General features: G+C 55.0%; 1 protein-coding gene across 12 annotated transcripts in view; it reads right to left on the bottom strand.

The window, feature by feature from the left end:
- DYSF (dysferlin) overlaps positions 1-15,636 on the bottom strand; it is an 81,990-nt gene that overhangs the window by 50,156 nt on the left and 16,198 nt on the right. For 9 of the 12 annotated variants that reach the window (XM_082282347.1, XM_082282339.1, XM_082282345.1 and 6 more), the window contains 16 exons: positions 14,567-14,635; positions 14,446-14,489; positions 14,273-14,355; positions 12,524-12,565; positions 11,705-11,820; positions 11,287-11,400; positions 9,913-10,090; positions 8,737-8,861; positions 7,729-7,835; positions 5,678-5,870; positions 4,822-4,977; positions 2,579-2,710; positions 2,125-2,291; positions 1,716-1,830; positions 1,524-1,629; positions 870-1,012 (listed from right to left, as the gene is read on the bottom strand). In XM_082282347.1, coding sequence (XP_082138473.1) covers positions 870-1,012; positions 1,524-1,629; positions 1,716-1,830; positions 2,125-2,291; positions 2,579-2,710; positions 4,822-4,977; positions 5,678-5,870; positions 7,729-7,835; positions 8,737-8,861; positions 9,913-10,090; positions 11,287-11,400; positions 11,705-11,820; positions 12,524-12,565; positions 14,273-14,355; positions 14,446-14,489; positions 14,567-14,635 — 1,890 coding nt within the window. The remainder of the gene's footprint in view (positions 1-869; positions 1,013-1,523; positions 1,630-1,715; positions 1,831-2,124; positions 2,292-2,578; positions 2,711-4,821; positions 4,978-5,677; positions 5,871-7,728; positions 7,836-8,736; positions 8,862-9,912; positions 10,091-11,286; positions 11,401-11,704; positions 11,821-12,523; positions 12,566-14,272; positions 14,356-14,445; positions 14,490-14,566; positions 14,636-15,636) is intronic. The other 3 variants (XM_082282348.1, XM_082282340.1, XM_082282341.1) reach the window with 1 other exon arrangement.

The raw sequence follows: 15,636 nt of genomic DNA, 5'->3' as shown, positions 1-15,636 counted from the left end.
TGATTTGGCTTGCAGGAGACCTTAAATCCCATCCCACTCCCAATCCATCCATGTTCAGGGACACCTCCCACTATCCCAGCTGGATCCAAGCCCCAGTGTCCAACCTTGCCTTGGACATTCCCAGGGATCCAGGGACTGGAGTCTCCCAATCCAACCATTAACCCTGCTGGATCCACCACTGGCAATTCAGCCTTTCACCAATCCCTGGGATGAATCCCACTTGGAATGGGATCTCTGAGCTGGGGCTGAGCAAGGCTGGGGTCAGATCCTGCCCAGGCCTGTGGAGCTCCAGCAGCTCCACTTCCCATCCCGCTTTTCCCTTTGCCATCATCCCGATCCCTCTCATGGCTCTGCCACCTCTGGAATTTCTCCCTGGATCATCCACCACAAACCCAGGAAGGATTTTCCTCCCCAGCTCCTGGTGACACCCACACCCCTTTGAAAACAGAGTGCCAGGGGCTCCACGTGGCCACAATTATCCCGAAAAATTGCTGGGAAGGGAGACAAGTGGCCTTGGGAAGCAGCGGAGGTGGGGGAGAAGGGAGGAAGGGAGGGAGGATTCCCAGCATTCCCGGTCCAATGGCACCATCTAGAGGCAAGCGGGATATGGACAGGCTGGGGCCAACGGCCCATTCCCATTTCCCACACTCCGGAACATTCCTGGATGTCCCCATCCCACCCCGCAGCCCAGTCAATCCCCCTGGAATATCCTCCACCCCTGGGAATGTGGAATTTTCCATGGGAAACCGAGACGAACCACCCCCCCCTCCCCCCCCCCCCAGCTTCCAAGGAAAAGCAGATCCTGCCAAAACCCGGCACCCATCCGGAGGGACAGAGCCACATCCCGATCCGGTGTCACCTTTTCCCACCTTTCTCATGGCTTCCATGTGCTCCAGGTCGCGCCGGCGGAGCCGCACCCAGCGCCGGCGCCGGTGGGTGTGGAACATCTTCTCCGCTGGCACCCAGGCCTTGGGCTTGCGCTCCGGCGGGATCGTGATCCCGTATTCCCAGCCTTGGGAAGGAGGGAATACCTGGTAGAGGTGGGAGAAGAGCCCCCCCCCTCCATTGGCTCCCACCAGGAATTTCCAACAGTGAAGGTGTGGCTGAATCCCAACATTTCTTGGTTGGATTTCCGTCCTTATGGCACCACCCATCCCTCTGGAATGCCATGGGATGGATCCGTGGTGTCCAAATCCTGCCCTGGGGACTCTTCCCTGCCTCCCTCCAGCCATTCCAGACTCTGAGATCATCCTGGAGCTCTCCAGCCCAGTGTTTTCCATTTCTTTCCCACCAGGATCTTCCCAGATTATCCCAGCACAGCCTTTGGGAATTCCTGTCCCACAGCTCCAGGCTGAGCCAAGGGAAAAGGATCCTCCAGGACCTAACCCCGTCTCCTGATCCAGATCCCAGAGCTTGGGAATATTCTCATCCACAGACCGTGGAAGAAACCAGGATCCCAAAATTCCCGAATCCAGGATCCCAAAATTCCGGAACCCAGGATCCCAAAATTCCCTCCCTGGTACCTTTCTCATCCACAGCCCTGTTGAGATCCGTATCCCACTCCACGTCTTCCCACTTCCAGCCTGGAGGACACTCAATCTCATCCTTGGGCAGGACCTTCTCCCCATTCTGTGGGACACAGGGAAGTTTCACCCACTCCTTAAATTTCCCCTGGGATTCCAGCCTGGCTCCCAGAATTCCCAGTTTTCCCTCACCACATCCGTGTAGGAATCAGTCATGTGGATCCACTGCCCTCCGGGAAGCCGGACTTGGTTCTCAAACACCTCCTCCACAAAGCTCAGGTGTCCGGCGTCCACGTCGTGCAACAACCTGAATCCCGGGAATACCCAAAATCTGGGATTCCTCATCCTACCGTCCTCTTTTGCCATCCTCAGCGCTCCCAAATTTCTCCCACCCCTCCAAGCAAAGTTTTCCCTCAGGAAAAACCCAAACCAGGACGAAAATCCCACCCCAAAGCTCCTCAGTTTTGGAGCATACCAAGATTTGGATGAGGGGGAATCACATCCTTGGGCACAGATGAGGAACCCCAGGGGCATCCCAGATTTTTCCAATGGATTTTGGGATCCCCAGGACACCCATTCCCAGCAGAAAAGCACCACTCACGTCTTTTCTGGGCAGATGAACCAGTCCCCGGCCCAGGTCCATCCCGCAGAAGGCCGGAAGCTGTCCTTGGGCAGCTTGATCCGGCCGGTGACATCGGAATATTTGGGATAGGTCAGGCCAGTGGTGCCCCAGTTCCCCACCAGCGCCAGTTTGGTTTGGTTCTCATACTGGGAGAGCCAAAAAAAAGAGATGGATTTAGGGTTGGAATAACAGAATTCCATGAATAATCCCTGCAGAGGGACAGACCTCCTGGGAAAAGCCCAACCCATTCCATGGCATCCTGATTTTCCCATTGTGAGGGATAACGCAACTTCACGGCTCATTCCCAACTTTCCCCTCAGCATTCCAGGCTGAGCTGGTGATCCTCCTCCCCACGGTTTTAGGGAATGATGAGATTTTAGGTCCAGCCCACCCCATTTTCCCGCCAGGATGGGGATTCCTTGGGAATGCTCACGGTTTCGGCGAAGACAGAGAGTTTTCCCTCAGCAAATTGGTTGAATTCCTTCTCATCCACAGCCAATCCGAACCAGAGGCGCACCCGGATCTGCGCCGGGATCCGTGGTCCCATTCCATCCTCCTGCGGGTACTGCCAAGGAAAAGGTCCCCAGAAGGGGATTAATGGGAATTCTCGGGATGGGAGGCTGGAAGAGCGGGACTGAAGGATCCCTGGATGGGGAAGGCGGGACATGGAGCAGTTGGGACAATGTTGACAGCGGGTGGAGCGCTTTGGGATCATGGAATTGAGGCTGGGAAAGACCTTCAGGATCATCCCAATGGCACCATCAAGATCCCAGCTGACCTTGAGGAGCTTCAAAATTCCAGGGTGATGGACAGGATCAGGGATAGGGTCAGGGATAGGGTCAGGGACAAGACGAGGGACAGGGGCAAGGACAGGGACAAGGACAGGAACAAGGACAAGATCAGGGACAAGCTCAGGGACAGGGACAAGGTCAGGGACAAGGTCAGGGACAAGGACGGGGGCAGGGACAAGGAAAAGGACAGGGCCATGGACATAGGGATAAGGACAGGGACAAGCTTAGGGATAATGTCGGGGACAGGGACAAGGTCAGGAACAGGGAAAAAGACATGGACAAGGACAAGGATAAACTCAGGGACAAGGACAAGGACATGGAGAGGAACAAGGACACGGACAAGGCCAGGGACAAGGTCAGAGACAAGGACACGGACAAGCTCAGGGACAGGGATAAGGACAGGGACATGGAAAAGGACATGGAGAGGAACAAGGACACGGACAAGGTCAGGGACAAGTTCAGGGACAGGGACAAGCTCAGGGACAAGGACTAGGACATGGACAGGGACAAGGTCACCAACAGGGAAAAGGACACGGACAAGGACAAGATCAGGGACAAGGTCAGGGACAAGGACAGGGACATGGAAAAGGACAAGGACACGGCCAGGGACAAGGACATGGAGAGGGTCAGGAACAGGGACAAGGTCAGGCATATGGACAGGGACATGGACAAGGACATGGACATGGAAAAGGACATGGAAAAGGACATGGAAAAGGACAAGGACACAGCCAGGGACAAGTTCAGGGACAAGGACATGGAAAAGGACAGGGACATGGACAAGGCCAGGGATAAGGACAGGGACATGGACAAGGACAGGGACAGGGACATGGACATGGAAAAGGACATGGAGAGGGACAAGGACACAGACAAGGTCAGGGACAGGGACATGGAAAAGGACAGGGACATGGACAAGGTCAGAGACAAGGACATGGACAAGGACAAGGACAGGGACAAGTTTAGGGACAAGGACATGGACAGGAACAAGGAGAAGGTCAGGGTCAGGGACCCCCCCCAGTGTCCAGACTCCAAACCCAACTCACACACTCAGGAAAAACGGGAATAATCTCCAGGAATTTTTTCCTCACTGCCCTTTTCCCTCTCTCCCAGCCACTTTTTCCCACTCCGAGAGCTGCTGGGTTTTCATCCCAAAATCACGGATAAGGAAAAATCCCGATGGAGAGATTTGAGTTCATTTTTGATGCTGGCTGGGTTTGGGAATTGGGATTTTATTCCATTTACTTTATTTCCTTTTTTTTTTTTTTTTTTGGAGCTTGTTCCGTGCTGATTTTCTGCTCCCAGTATTTTCCGGACATGAAATATCCTTGGAGGTGGGAGAAGCTTGGGAAGTGCCTGGGAGAGGAGGCAGCAGCTGAAATTTCCTGGAGTGGCAGAGGGTTAGGAATTTGAAAAATATAAAAAACATTAAAAATAAAATGGATTTTCTTAAAAAAAGCACAATCTTGGATAAATATTCCCTGCCCTGGAATTGCAGGATAGAGGGAGATATCCAGGGAATCTGCTGCAGATCCATGGAAGAGGAGCTGGACCCCACCAGAAGCACAACCAGGAATTTTTCCTGCAATTTCAACAGGCTGGAATTCCCAGAGAAGCTGTGTCTGCTCCTGGATCCCTGAAAGTGCCCAAGGCCAGGTTGGATGGACTTGGATCCACCTGGGATAGCAGAAGCTGCCCATGGATGGGGTGGAATTGTTGGGATTTACGATCTCTCCCAACCCAAACCTTTCCATGATTCCATGAAACCGGGGCTGAGCGTTGTGTTGGGATTTGAGGTATCCTTGCTGGATTTTCCGTCTTTTTTATTATTTTTAGTGGAAAAACTGCTTGGAAAAATCGAGATTCCACCTGGACACTCTTCCAAAGGTACCTTGAGGAAGATGGTCTGCAGCTTCCCGCAGTTCCGGCCACAGCAGTTGGAGATGTTCCGGGAATACAGCACCTGGTGGGCTGGGACGCGGGCGAAGGCCACACGTTTGTCCCCCTGGAGCATCCAGATGACGATGTCTGGGAGGCTGTTCTGGGGCTGGAAAACACAAATCCACAGGGTCCCACTAGGAAGGACAGCCTGGAATGGGATCATGGGATCCTGGAATGGTTTGGGGTGGGAGGGATCTTAAATCCCATCCCATTCCATGGGCAGGGACAGCTCCCACCATCCCAGCTGGATCCAAGCCCCAGTGTCCAGCCTGGCCTTGGACATTCCCAGGGATCCAGGGGCAGCCCCAGCTGCTCTGGCAATTCCAGCCCAGCCCCTGCCCACCCTCCCAGCCAGCAATTCCTTCCCAACATCCCAGCCCAAGCTCCCCTTTCCCACTGGGAAGCCATTCCCTGCCTCCTGTCCCTCCAGCCCTTGGCCCCAGTCCCTCTGCAGCTCTCCTGGAGCCCCTTGAGGCCCTGCAAGGGGCTCGCAGCTCTCCCTGCCTCCTTCCCTTCTCCAGGGCAACATTCCCAGCTCTCCCAGCCTGATCCAGAGCAGAGGGGCAGAATTCCCCCTTTTCCTGCTGTGGGATCAGCCTGGGACATGTGGAGCTTCCCACCCACCAACATCCAAGTCCTTCTCCAGGGCTGCTCCCAATCCATGAGCTGGCCCCAGCTCATCCATGAGCAAGACCAACCTCGACCATCGGAACCAAACCTGGGGGAAGTCATGGATTTGGGAGCCAGGATGGAGCACCACCCCTGCTTCCCACCAAAACCACGATGGGAAAACCGGGAAGAGTTACCTCCTCCGCCATGGCCCGGAGCCGGCACAGCCAATCCTCCGCCTGATCCAGGATCTGGGAAAGGCCGGAATTCTCGTGCTTGAGCCTCAGGGCCACCTTCAGGATCTGCTCCAGGTGGGTGCTCCGGAAGCGGAACAGGTTCTGATCCAGGTGGGTGCTGGACGCCTTCCCCAGGACGTCAGGAAGCTTCAGGCTGCAGGGATGGGCGGAAATCAGGGATTGGGTTGAATTGGGATGGACCTTGAAGGTCATTAACCATCATTAAGGGTCATTAATGATCATTAATGGTCATTAATGATCATTAATGGTCACTAATCATCATTGATGGTCATTAATAGTCATTAAAGGTCATTAATGATCACCAATCATCATTAATGGTCATTAATGGTCACCGATCATCATTGATGGCCGCTGATCATCATTAATGGTCACTAATCATCATTAATGGTCATTAATCCATCCCAAATCCACCCCCAACAGCTCATCCAGTGTCTTGTGGGATTTTCCTGCCTTTTTGAAAGGGTTTTTCCATACTTCCAGTGAGTTTCCAAGGAACGGAGGAGCCACCAAAGACATTTGGGAACAGGAAGACCAAAAGAGCTTCAAACCACAGCCGGAATTCCCCCTGGAATCAGGATGGGAATGAGCTACACCCACATTTTAATATCCATTGATCCAAGCTCCTGGAAAAATGGATCAGGTGCCAAACTGGGAGGTTTTCCTGTAAAATTCAAGGATTTATGGATCCGCTGCTATAAATGAACTTCCTGCTCCCAGCTCCCGAGCCACAAATCAGGATTTCCTCCGGAAAAAATAGATGGACACAAAGATAAATTTATTTTTAGGCCACGGAGAGGTTTGGAAGGAGATTGTTGAGGAGGCAACATTCCCACCTCAGGATTTGGGATTGGAATCTGTAAATCCCATTTTCATTGTGGGTAAATTGGGAGAACATGGAATCATGGAATGGTTTGGGTGGGAAGGGATCTTAAATCCCACCCAGTTCCACACAAGGACACCTCCCACTATCCCAGATTGCTCCAAGCCCTGTCCAGCCTGGCCTTGGACAATTCCAGGGATGAGAATTTGGAGTGAGGGGGAAAGAGGAGGGAAAAGGTGGGAAAAGAGGGAAAGGGAGAAAGGGTAAAAGGAGGGAAAGGGAGGAGGAAAGGGGAAAAAAGAAAAAAAGGGGGAAAGGGGGAAAAAGGAAAATAAGGGAAAAGGGAAAGAAAGGAGGAAAGGGGGGAAAGGGGAAAGGAGAAAAAAACAGAAAAAAGGAAAAAAGGGGGGAAAAAAGGAGAGAAGAGACAAAAAAGGAGAAAGGGGGGGAAGGGAATAAAAGGAGAAAAAAGAGGGAAAAGGAAAAAATTGGGAAAAGGGGAAAAATTAAAAAAAAGGGGAAAGGGGGAGAAAAGGCAAACGATAAAAAGGCAGAAAGAGGGAGGAAAAGGGGGGAAAAGAGGGAGAAAGGGGAAAAGAGAGGAATCAGAAAATAGAAAAGAAGAAAAAAGGAGGGGAAAGAACAAAAAAGGAAAAAAGGGAAGAGGGGGGGAAAAGGAAAGGAAAAAGGTGGGGGAAAAGGAGGGGGAAAAGGAGGGGGGGAAAGGAGGGGGGAAAAGGAGGGAAAGAAAGGAGGGAAAAAGGAGGGGGGAAAGGAGAGAAAAAGGAGGGGGAAAAAGGAGGGGGAAAAAGGAGGGGGAAAAAGGAGGGGGAAAAAGGAGGGGGAAAAAGGAGGGGGAAAAAGGAGGGGGAAAAAGGAGGGGGAAAAAGGAGGGGGAAAAAGGAGGGGGAAAAAGGAGGGGGAAAAAGGAGGGGGAAAAAGGAGGGGGAAAAAGGAGGGGGAAAAAGGAGGGGGAAAAAGGAGGGGGAAAAAGGAGGGGGAAAAAGGAGGGGGAAAAAGGAGGGGGAAAAAGGAGGGGGAAATGGGAAAAGGGGAGAAAAGGGGGGGGGAAGTGGGGAAAAGTAGGGAGAAGAGGGGCAGAAGCCGTGGTCCCTTCCAAGATCAAGAAGAAACATCAGGAAAGGTTTCCCATCCCGAATTCCCGAAGTACCTGCAATCAGCGATGACATCATCAAGCAGTTGGGATCCCAGGGCCTCCAGCTCCATCGGGGAGCGGTTGGATTTCAGGGCCACCTGGACCTTCTCCAGGTTTGCTTCCTGCAGGAAAGGTGGGGATCAGGAGCTGCCGAATCCCCGGAATCCTACTCCTTTCCAGGACATTCCCAGCAAGGGGTTGGGGAAGAAGTTGGATCAGAGATTCCACTCGGAGTCCCGCCAGGGATCTACATCCCAATGTTTGGAGCTCCAGGGGAACCAACAGGGAAATCCAACAGGAAATCCCAGAAGTTGCTCCGGAGCTGAAGGAGCTGAAGGACTGGCCCTGGATCCCTGGAAGTGTCCAAGGCCAGGTTGGACACTGGGGCTTGGAGCAATCTGGGATCTGCTGGGATGGTGGGAGGTGTCCCTGAACATGGAATGGGATGGGATTTAAGGTCTCCTCCAAGCCAAACCATTCCAGGATTCCGGAACCCCTCTGCTCTGGATCAGGCTGGGAGACCTGGGAATGTTGCCCTGGAGAAGGGAAGGAGGCAGGGAGAGCTGCGAGCCCCTTGCAGGGCCTCAAGGGGCTCCAGGAGAGCTGCAGAGGGACTGGGGCCAAGGGCTGGAGGGACAGGAGGCAGGGAATGGCTTCCCAGTGGGAAAGGGGAGCTTGGGCTGGGATGTTGGGAAGGAATTGCTGGCTGGGAGGGTGGGCAGGGGCTGGGCTGGAATTGCCAGAGCAGCTGGGGCTGCCCCTGGATCCCTGGGAATGTCCAAGGCCAGGCTGGACACTGGGGCTTGGATCCACCTGGGACGGTGGGAGCTGTCCCTGCCCATGGATGGGGTGAGAATGGGATGGGATTTAAGGCCCCTTCCCACCTCAAACCATTCCATGATCCCATAATTCCATGAAGCTCCTGATCCAGTGGGTTCACGGCTCTGTGTGGCCGGTCGCTCTCCAGGCTGGAGGTGCCCTCTGTCCCCTCCCAGTGTCCCCAGGATGTCGCCGGTCACTCACCAAGCGCTCGGCCCCGTGCAGCAGGAGGTTCTGGGCGTCCGTGCGGGAGCTGATGTCCTCCCAGTATGAGGACAGCACCACCACCGGCTTCACGTTCCCCCAGGGCAGGTAATAATAGTGACAACCTGGGGACAGTGCAGGGTCACCTCGGGATGTTGGGATAATGGGATTCACCCCTTGGGAGCAGGGATGGAGGGGGAAGAGTGGCATCGGGATGGGAATTCGCCTTGGGAAGTCCTTTGGAACCAAATGGGAATGGTGTTTCCCAAATCCGTGAGATCCCACCAAGAACCAATGGGATTTGACTCTACGGCTCTGGAAGCGAGACCAGAAACCACCTCAACATTCCTGGTGGGATGAGGATGGGAGTCAGGGAAAGGCCAGGGAAAGGCCAGGGAAAGATCAGGGAAAGGTGTTCCCAAAAACCTCCTCATGGAGCTGAGAGAAATCCCGGCTTCCCTGCTCCTCCCCAGACAATTCCCGGCGGCTGAGGTGGGAAAACTCTCTGGAGTTGTCTGGTCCAAGCAGGGAAACCTTCAGCAGGATCACCTGGACACAACCTCTGAATTCCCTATGATCCCTAGAAGTGCCCAAGGCCAGGTTGGATGGGGCTCGGAGCAACCTGGGATAGTGGGAGGTGTCCCTGCACATGGATGGGGTGGGAGTGGGATGGGATTTAAGGTCTCCTCCAAGCCAAACCATTCCAGGATTCCGGAGCCCCTCTGCTCTGGATCAGGCTGGGAGAGCTGGGAATGCTGCCCTGGAGAAGGGAAGGAGGCAGGGAGAGCTGCGAGCCCCTTGCAGGGCCTAAAGGGGCTCCAGGAGAGCTGCAGAGGGACTGGGGCCAAGGGCTGGAGGGACAGGAGGCAGGGAATGGCTTCCCAGTGGGAAAGGGGAGCTTGGGCTGGGATGTTGGGAAGGAATTGCTGGCTGGGAGGGTGGGCAGGGGCTGGGCTGGAATTGCCAGAGCAGCTGGGGCTGCCCCTGGATCCCTGGCAATGCCCAAGGCCAGCTTGGAGTACCTTGGGACAGTGGGAGGTGTCCCTGCCCATGGATGGGGTGGGACTGGATGGGATTTAAGATCCCTCCCATCCCAACCCCTTCCATAATTCCAGGATTCTCTCCCAGCAGCTGCGTTTGGATCATCCCAAAGGATGGAACCCACGCCGTGCTCACCATCAAAGACAGCCCGGCTGTACTGGGTGGTGGAGGCCAGGGGCAGGCAGGTGGTGTCGAACTTGTTCCCGTAATTCCCGATGGATACCTCGAACTGGATGGCTCCGTCCACGCCCTGGAGCATCGTAGCCGAGTAGAAGGCGGCAAAGAGGGAATATTTCCTTCGGCGCAGGTATTTCTGGGATACGGATGGGAATTGGATATGGAGGAGATGCCGGCAATGATCTCCAGGAGGTTGAGCCAGAAGGGGACGGAGGGCAAATCCTGAGGGAGCTGGGAATGGGCTGGAGAACCAGGAAAAGCTGAGGGAGCTGGGAAAGGGAGAAAAGGTGGATCCAGAGGGACTTTGTGGCTCTGCACAACTCCCTGAAAGGTTGGAGCCAGGTGGGAGTTGGGATCTGCTCCCAGGGAATAACAGGACAAGAGGGAATGGACTCAGGCTCTGCCAGGGGAGGCTCAGGTTGGACACCACCAGGAATTTCCTCATGGAAAGGGCGCTCAGGCCTTGGAAGTGCCCAGGGAGCTTTGGAGTGCCCATCCCTGGAGGTGTCCAAGGAATTCCTGGATGTGTCCCTCAGTGCCAAGGTGGGGATCGGGCACAGCTTGGACTCGCTGATCCTGGAGGATTTTCCAACCTCAGTGATCCCAGGATTTGGGAATTCCATGACCCCTCACTGCCCTGGCACAAACACCTCAGTGATCGCTCCCAAATGGGGATTTTATTGGAAGGGCAATAACAAAAGTTGCAGCACAGGAATTTTGGGGGGAATTTTAGGAAAAGCTGATAGAAGAGGAGGCTGCAATTTCTCATGGAAAAGAAGCCAAAGCAGGAAATCTGGGAGAGCCAGAATGGAGGGAAATCTCCCATGGGAGATTCCTTGGAGACCCTTGCAGGGCCTAAAAAGGCTCCAGGAGAGCTGCAGAGGGACTGGGGCCAAGGGCTGGAGGGACAGGAGGCAGGGAATGGCTTCCCAGTGGGAAAGGGGAGCTTGGGCTGGGATGTTGGGAAGGAATTGCTGGCTGGGAGGGTGGGCAGGGGCTGGGCTGGAATTGCCAGAGCAGCTGGGGCTGCCCCTGGATCCCTGGGAATGTCCAAGGCCAGGCTGGACACTGGGGCTTGGATCCACCTGGGATGGTGGGAGGTGTCCCTGCCCATGGATTGGGATGAGTTTTAAGGTCCATTCCCACCCAAACCATTCCACGATCCCACAATTCCATGCTTACCATTACCAGCTCGGACACTTTGGGATGGAAATCCAGCAGGAACCCCCTCCAGGAGCTCACAGACCACAGGACACCCCCCCACCCACAGCCAACATCCCTTCCATAGCGTCCCATGTGCCAATCCCAGAGATTTTCCAGAAATCCCAATACCTCCACCCTCAGGATGTCATCAGCAGGAATCTCCTCCACCTTCTGCTCCATGTGCTCCACCAGTTTGGTCTCCAGCTCCACCAGGATCCGGCCCCGATATGCAACCCCCTCGCCCTTGGGATAGACCAGAAACAGGTGTCAGGATCCCAAAATTCCCTTCCCGAGGCCGAGCTCTGCCTTCACTTCCAAGGAGCTTCGTTGCAGAGCAGCAAGATCAGGCAAAGAATTCCAGCCGGTGCTTCCCAGGTGGAATTTTTGGAGCAGAGCGGGATCGGGAGGCGTTAGCAGCAATAGCCTGGAGCGGGAAACAGCGCAGGCTCCTATGACAAAGCCAGGTTGGGTTAAGAGCATCATTTTTTTTGGGAAAAGAGAAGCCGGAGGATTATTTTGGGATGCACCGGGAAGCAGCCGAGGTCACCTTTCCCAAATTGAGCGTCTCGTAGGGATCGGGAAATCCGGTGAATTCCCGGGGGCTGCCGTAGAGGTTGATGTAGCAGGGCCCGAAGGTCGGCAGGAATCCCAACCCGTCATCCACTGGGAATGGCAGGGAAAAGAGGGATTAGGGATTCTTGGAGAATCCTTGGCAACGTGTCCTGCTTGGTGTAGGATCGCAGGCGGATGGAGGCCACCAAAATCCTGGGATTTCCACCCATTTTGAGTCTACGACCTCACCTTGGAATAGGAGAAAGATAAGGAGGGCGTGGCGCTGTATCCCGGGAATTCCCAATCCCAGGAAAAGTCCCCATGGAAAAGGGAAAGGACAGAGGGATTGGACAAGAGGAAGAGTGACAGGAGAGAGGGAGGAGCCTCAGGATGTGCCAAGGGACAGTTAGGTTGGATTTTCGGGAAAACTCCTTCCTGGAAGTTGGATTTTTGGGAATATTCCTTCCTGGAAAGGGCTGTCCCCATCCCAGGAGGGATGGAACATCCCTGTGGATGTGGCACTTGGAGACATGGATCAGGGGTGCTCTTGGCAGCCAGTGGATCACAGGGATTTTCCAACCCTGTGATTCCATGAAAACCTCTCGTTTTTATGGAATTTTGAGCAGGAATCCTAACCTGAGCTCCATGTCCGCACCCCAGACACGGCAACATCCCGGGAATCCCCAAAGAGCCAAACCAGAGCCATTCCCTTTTCCCAACTCATCCCAGCCAATCCTCCCCCAGTCCAGACAGCGGAACCAGTAAAACCAGTCCCAGGAGGCGCTGGAAAACTGGGATGGTACTGGGAACGTACGGTCCGAGGGTTTCAGAGGCTTCGCAGGAGCAGGAAATTCATCTGAGGCACAAAGAGAGGGAGAGAGGTTGGGAAAGGTTGGAAGAGGAGCATGGAAAAGGGACGGATATGGGAACGAAGGTGGAGATTCCCATGGAGAGACAGAGAGAGAAAGGGAGAGGTTGGAAGAGGTTCGTGGAATCATGGAATCACGGAATCATGGAATCACGGAATCATGGAATCACAGAATCACGGAATCATGGAATCACGGAATCATGGAATCACAGAATCACGGAATCATGGAATGGTTTGGGTGGGGAAGGGACCTTAAAGCCCATCCAGGTGCATCCAGGGACACCTCCCACTATCCCAGGTTGTTCCAAGCCTCATCCAGCCTGGCCTTGGAAAATTCCAGAGGCTGTAGGATTGGGATGGAGCAGGATTGGGATGGAGCAGGATTGGAGCCTCCCTGAGTTGCATTCCCTGGAATTTCCTTGGGATCCAGCAGATCCCAATGGTTGAATGGGAGATGCCAATCCTGGATCCCCCCATTCCCATCCTCCCTCCCGGCCTCTCTCTCTCTCTCTCTCTCTCCAGCCCATCCCAGGATCTGGATTGGGATTGGGAAGAGGGGACTGGACAATGCCGGTGGGTGGGACACGGGTGGAGCCCCTGGATCGTGTCCCAGTTCATGGAATCCATGGAATGGCGTGGAAGGACCTTCAAGCTCATCTCATTCCATGGGCAGGGACACCTCCCACTATCCCAGGGTGCTCCACGTTTTTTCCAACGTGGCCATCCCGTGTCCCTACGGCTCATGGGGGGGTCACAAAGCCACACGTGGAATTCCCGGTGGGATCGCGGATTCCATGGAAGTGCTGGCAGCAGGAGAAGCTCGTGCAGGCAGAAGCTCCCGGCCCTTGGCAGCTCCAAAGCCATGTCCCAAATTCCCACCCGGCACTGGTGACGGTGACACCCGGCTGAGCCCTGCCACCACCTGGGGGTCCTTCCCCTTTGAAAAATCCCAGGATTTGGATGGGAATTCCCACCCTGTGACAGCCCCTAAATGTCACCTCAGCCACACCACAGGGGGGACGTGGCCTCTGCCAGCAGCAGTGCCACCACCACCACGTGTCACCAACCTCCAGCACCCATGGACCTGCAACCTCCATCTCCCATTCCCGAGAATCCACCAAATCCCAAATCCAGAGGGGTTGGATCCATCCGGAAATGGGGCACAGCTTGGAGCAACCCCCAGGACCCCACTGTGTGTCCCCAGGCGGGGACGGTGACAGTGATGATGACGGTGACATCCCCAAGGCCACCACCAACCTCCAGCCATGCCATGCAGCTCCTCCATGGCCCCATTCCTGAGAATCCACCAAATCCCAAATCCCAAATGCAGAGGGGGGTTGGATCCATCCGGAAATGGGGCACAGCTTGGAGCAACCCCCAGGACCCCATCCTGTGTCCCCAGGCGGGGGTGGTGACAGTGATGGTGACGGTGACATCCCCAAGGCCACCACCAACCTCCAGCCACGCCATGGACCTGCAACCTCCACCCTGCATTCCCAAGAATCCATCAAATCCCAAATGCAGAGGGGTTGGATCCATCCGGAAAGAGGGCACAGCTCGGCGCGACCCCCAGGACCCGAGGGACGGTGACAGCTGTGACAGTGACATCCCCAAGGCCACCACCAACCTCCAGCCATGCCATGCAGATCCTCCAAGGCCATGCATCCCAAATCCCGGCCTGCTTCCCGCCCTTACCCTCCAGCTCCCCGCCGGGAGCCGAGATCTTGGACATTCCAAGGAAAGCGGTGCCGATGACATCGTTGTGCGTCAGGCGGTCCCTGTGAGGTGACATCGTCACTTTGGGGACCTCAGGGTGTCCCCGTGCCCATCCCACCGCTCCGGGCACTGGGAATGCCCTTCCCGCTCACCAGTCGGTCACACGGATCCTCATCCGCTCGCACATGGATGGGAACTGGGAAAAGGGAAGCGGGAAGAGGGTGAGCGGCGCTGGGGACAGTGGGAGGGGACCTTGGGGACACCGGTGCTCACCATGGCCGGCAGCGTCAGGCACTGGTTCCACTGGGGGTTGGCGTTTTTCTCCAGAATCCGGGAGTAGAGCTGGAAGGGAGGGGTGGGAAGAGGGAAAATTCCCCCAAAATCTGGCCTCAGATTCCCTAAAATCCAGCCTCAGGATCCCTAAAATCCAGCTTCAGGTTCCCTAAAATCCAGCCTCAGGTTCCCTAAAATCCAGCTTCAGATTCCCTAAAATCCAACTTCAGATTCCCCAAAATCTAGCCTCAGATTCCCCAAAATCTAGCCTCAGATTCCCTAAAATCTAGCCTCAGATTCCCTAAAATCCAGCTTCAGGTTCCCTATAATCCAGCCTCAGATTCCCTAAAATCCAGCTCCAATTCCCAAAATCCGTCCTCCATTCCATGGGGTTCCTAAACCCCCTGGTGCAGGAGGCTGAGGATGTCACAGATTTCCCAGGGATCTTCCCACCTTGGGACCAGCAGGATCCCATTTTCCCCATTCCAAGACCAAATTCCCCCATTCCAGGACCAAATTCCCTCATTCCAGGACCAGATTTTTCCATGCCAGGACTAAATTCCCCCATGCCAAGAGCAAATTCCTCCATTCCAAGATCAGATTCTCCCATTCCAGAACCAAATTCCCACATGCCAGGACCAGGCCTGGGGATCTGGAGGGAATATCCCATTGCCATCCCAACCCCAAGGTCATCCCGGTGCCATCCCAATCCCAGGGATCCAAAGGAAATGTCCCAGTCCCAAATTCCTGGGGACTGTCCCGCTACCATTCAGCTCCACCAACATCCCACCACCATCCCAATCCCAGCGATCCTAAGGGAATGTCCTGCTACCATTCCAGCTCCACCAACATCCTGCTGCCATCCCAATCCCAAAGACTTGGGCGGGAATGTCCCACTGCCATCCCAATCCCAGCGATCCTAAGGGAATGTCCCGCTGCTGTTCCAGCTCTGAGAACATCCCAGTGCCATCCCAATCCCAGGGATCTGGGAGGGAATATCCCATTGAAATCCCAATCCCAAAGACCTGGGAGGGAAACCCCAGGATTTCGGAGGGAATGTCCCACTGCCA

The sequence above is a fragment of the Coloeus monedula genome, assembly GCF_965178545.1.
Source record: "Coloeus monedula genome assembly, chromosome: 5".
Classification (NCBI taxonomy): domain Eukaryota; kingdom Metazoa; phylum Chordata; class Aves; order Passeriformes; family Corvidae; genus Coloeus; species Coloeus monedula.
This window is presented reverse-complemented; position numbering and strand designations above follow the sequence as displayed.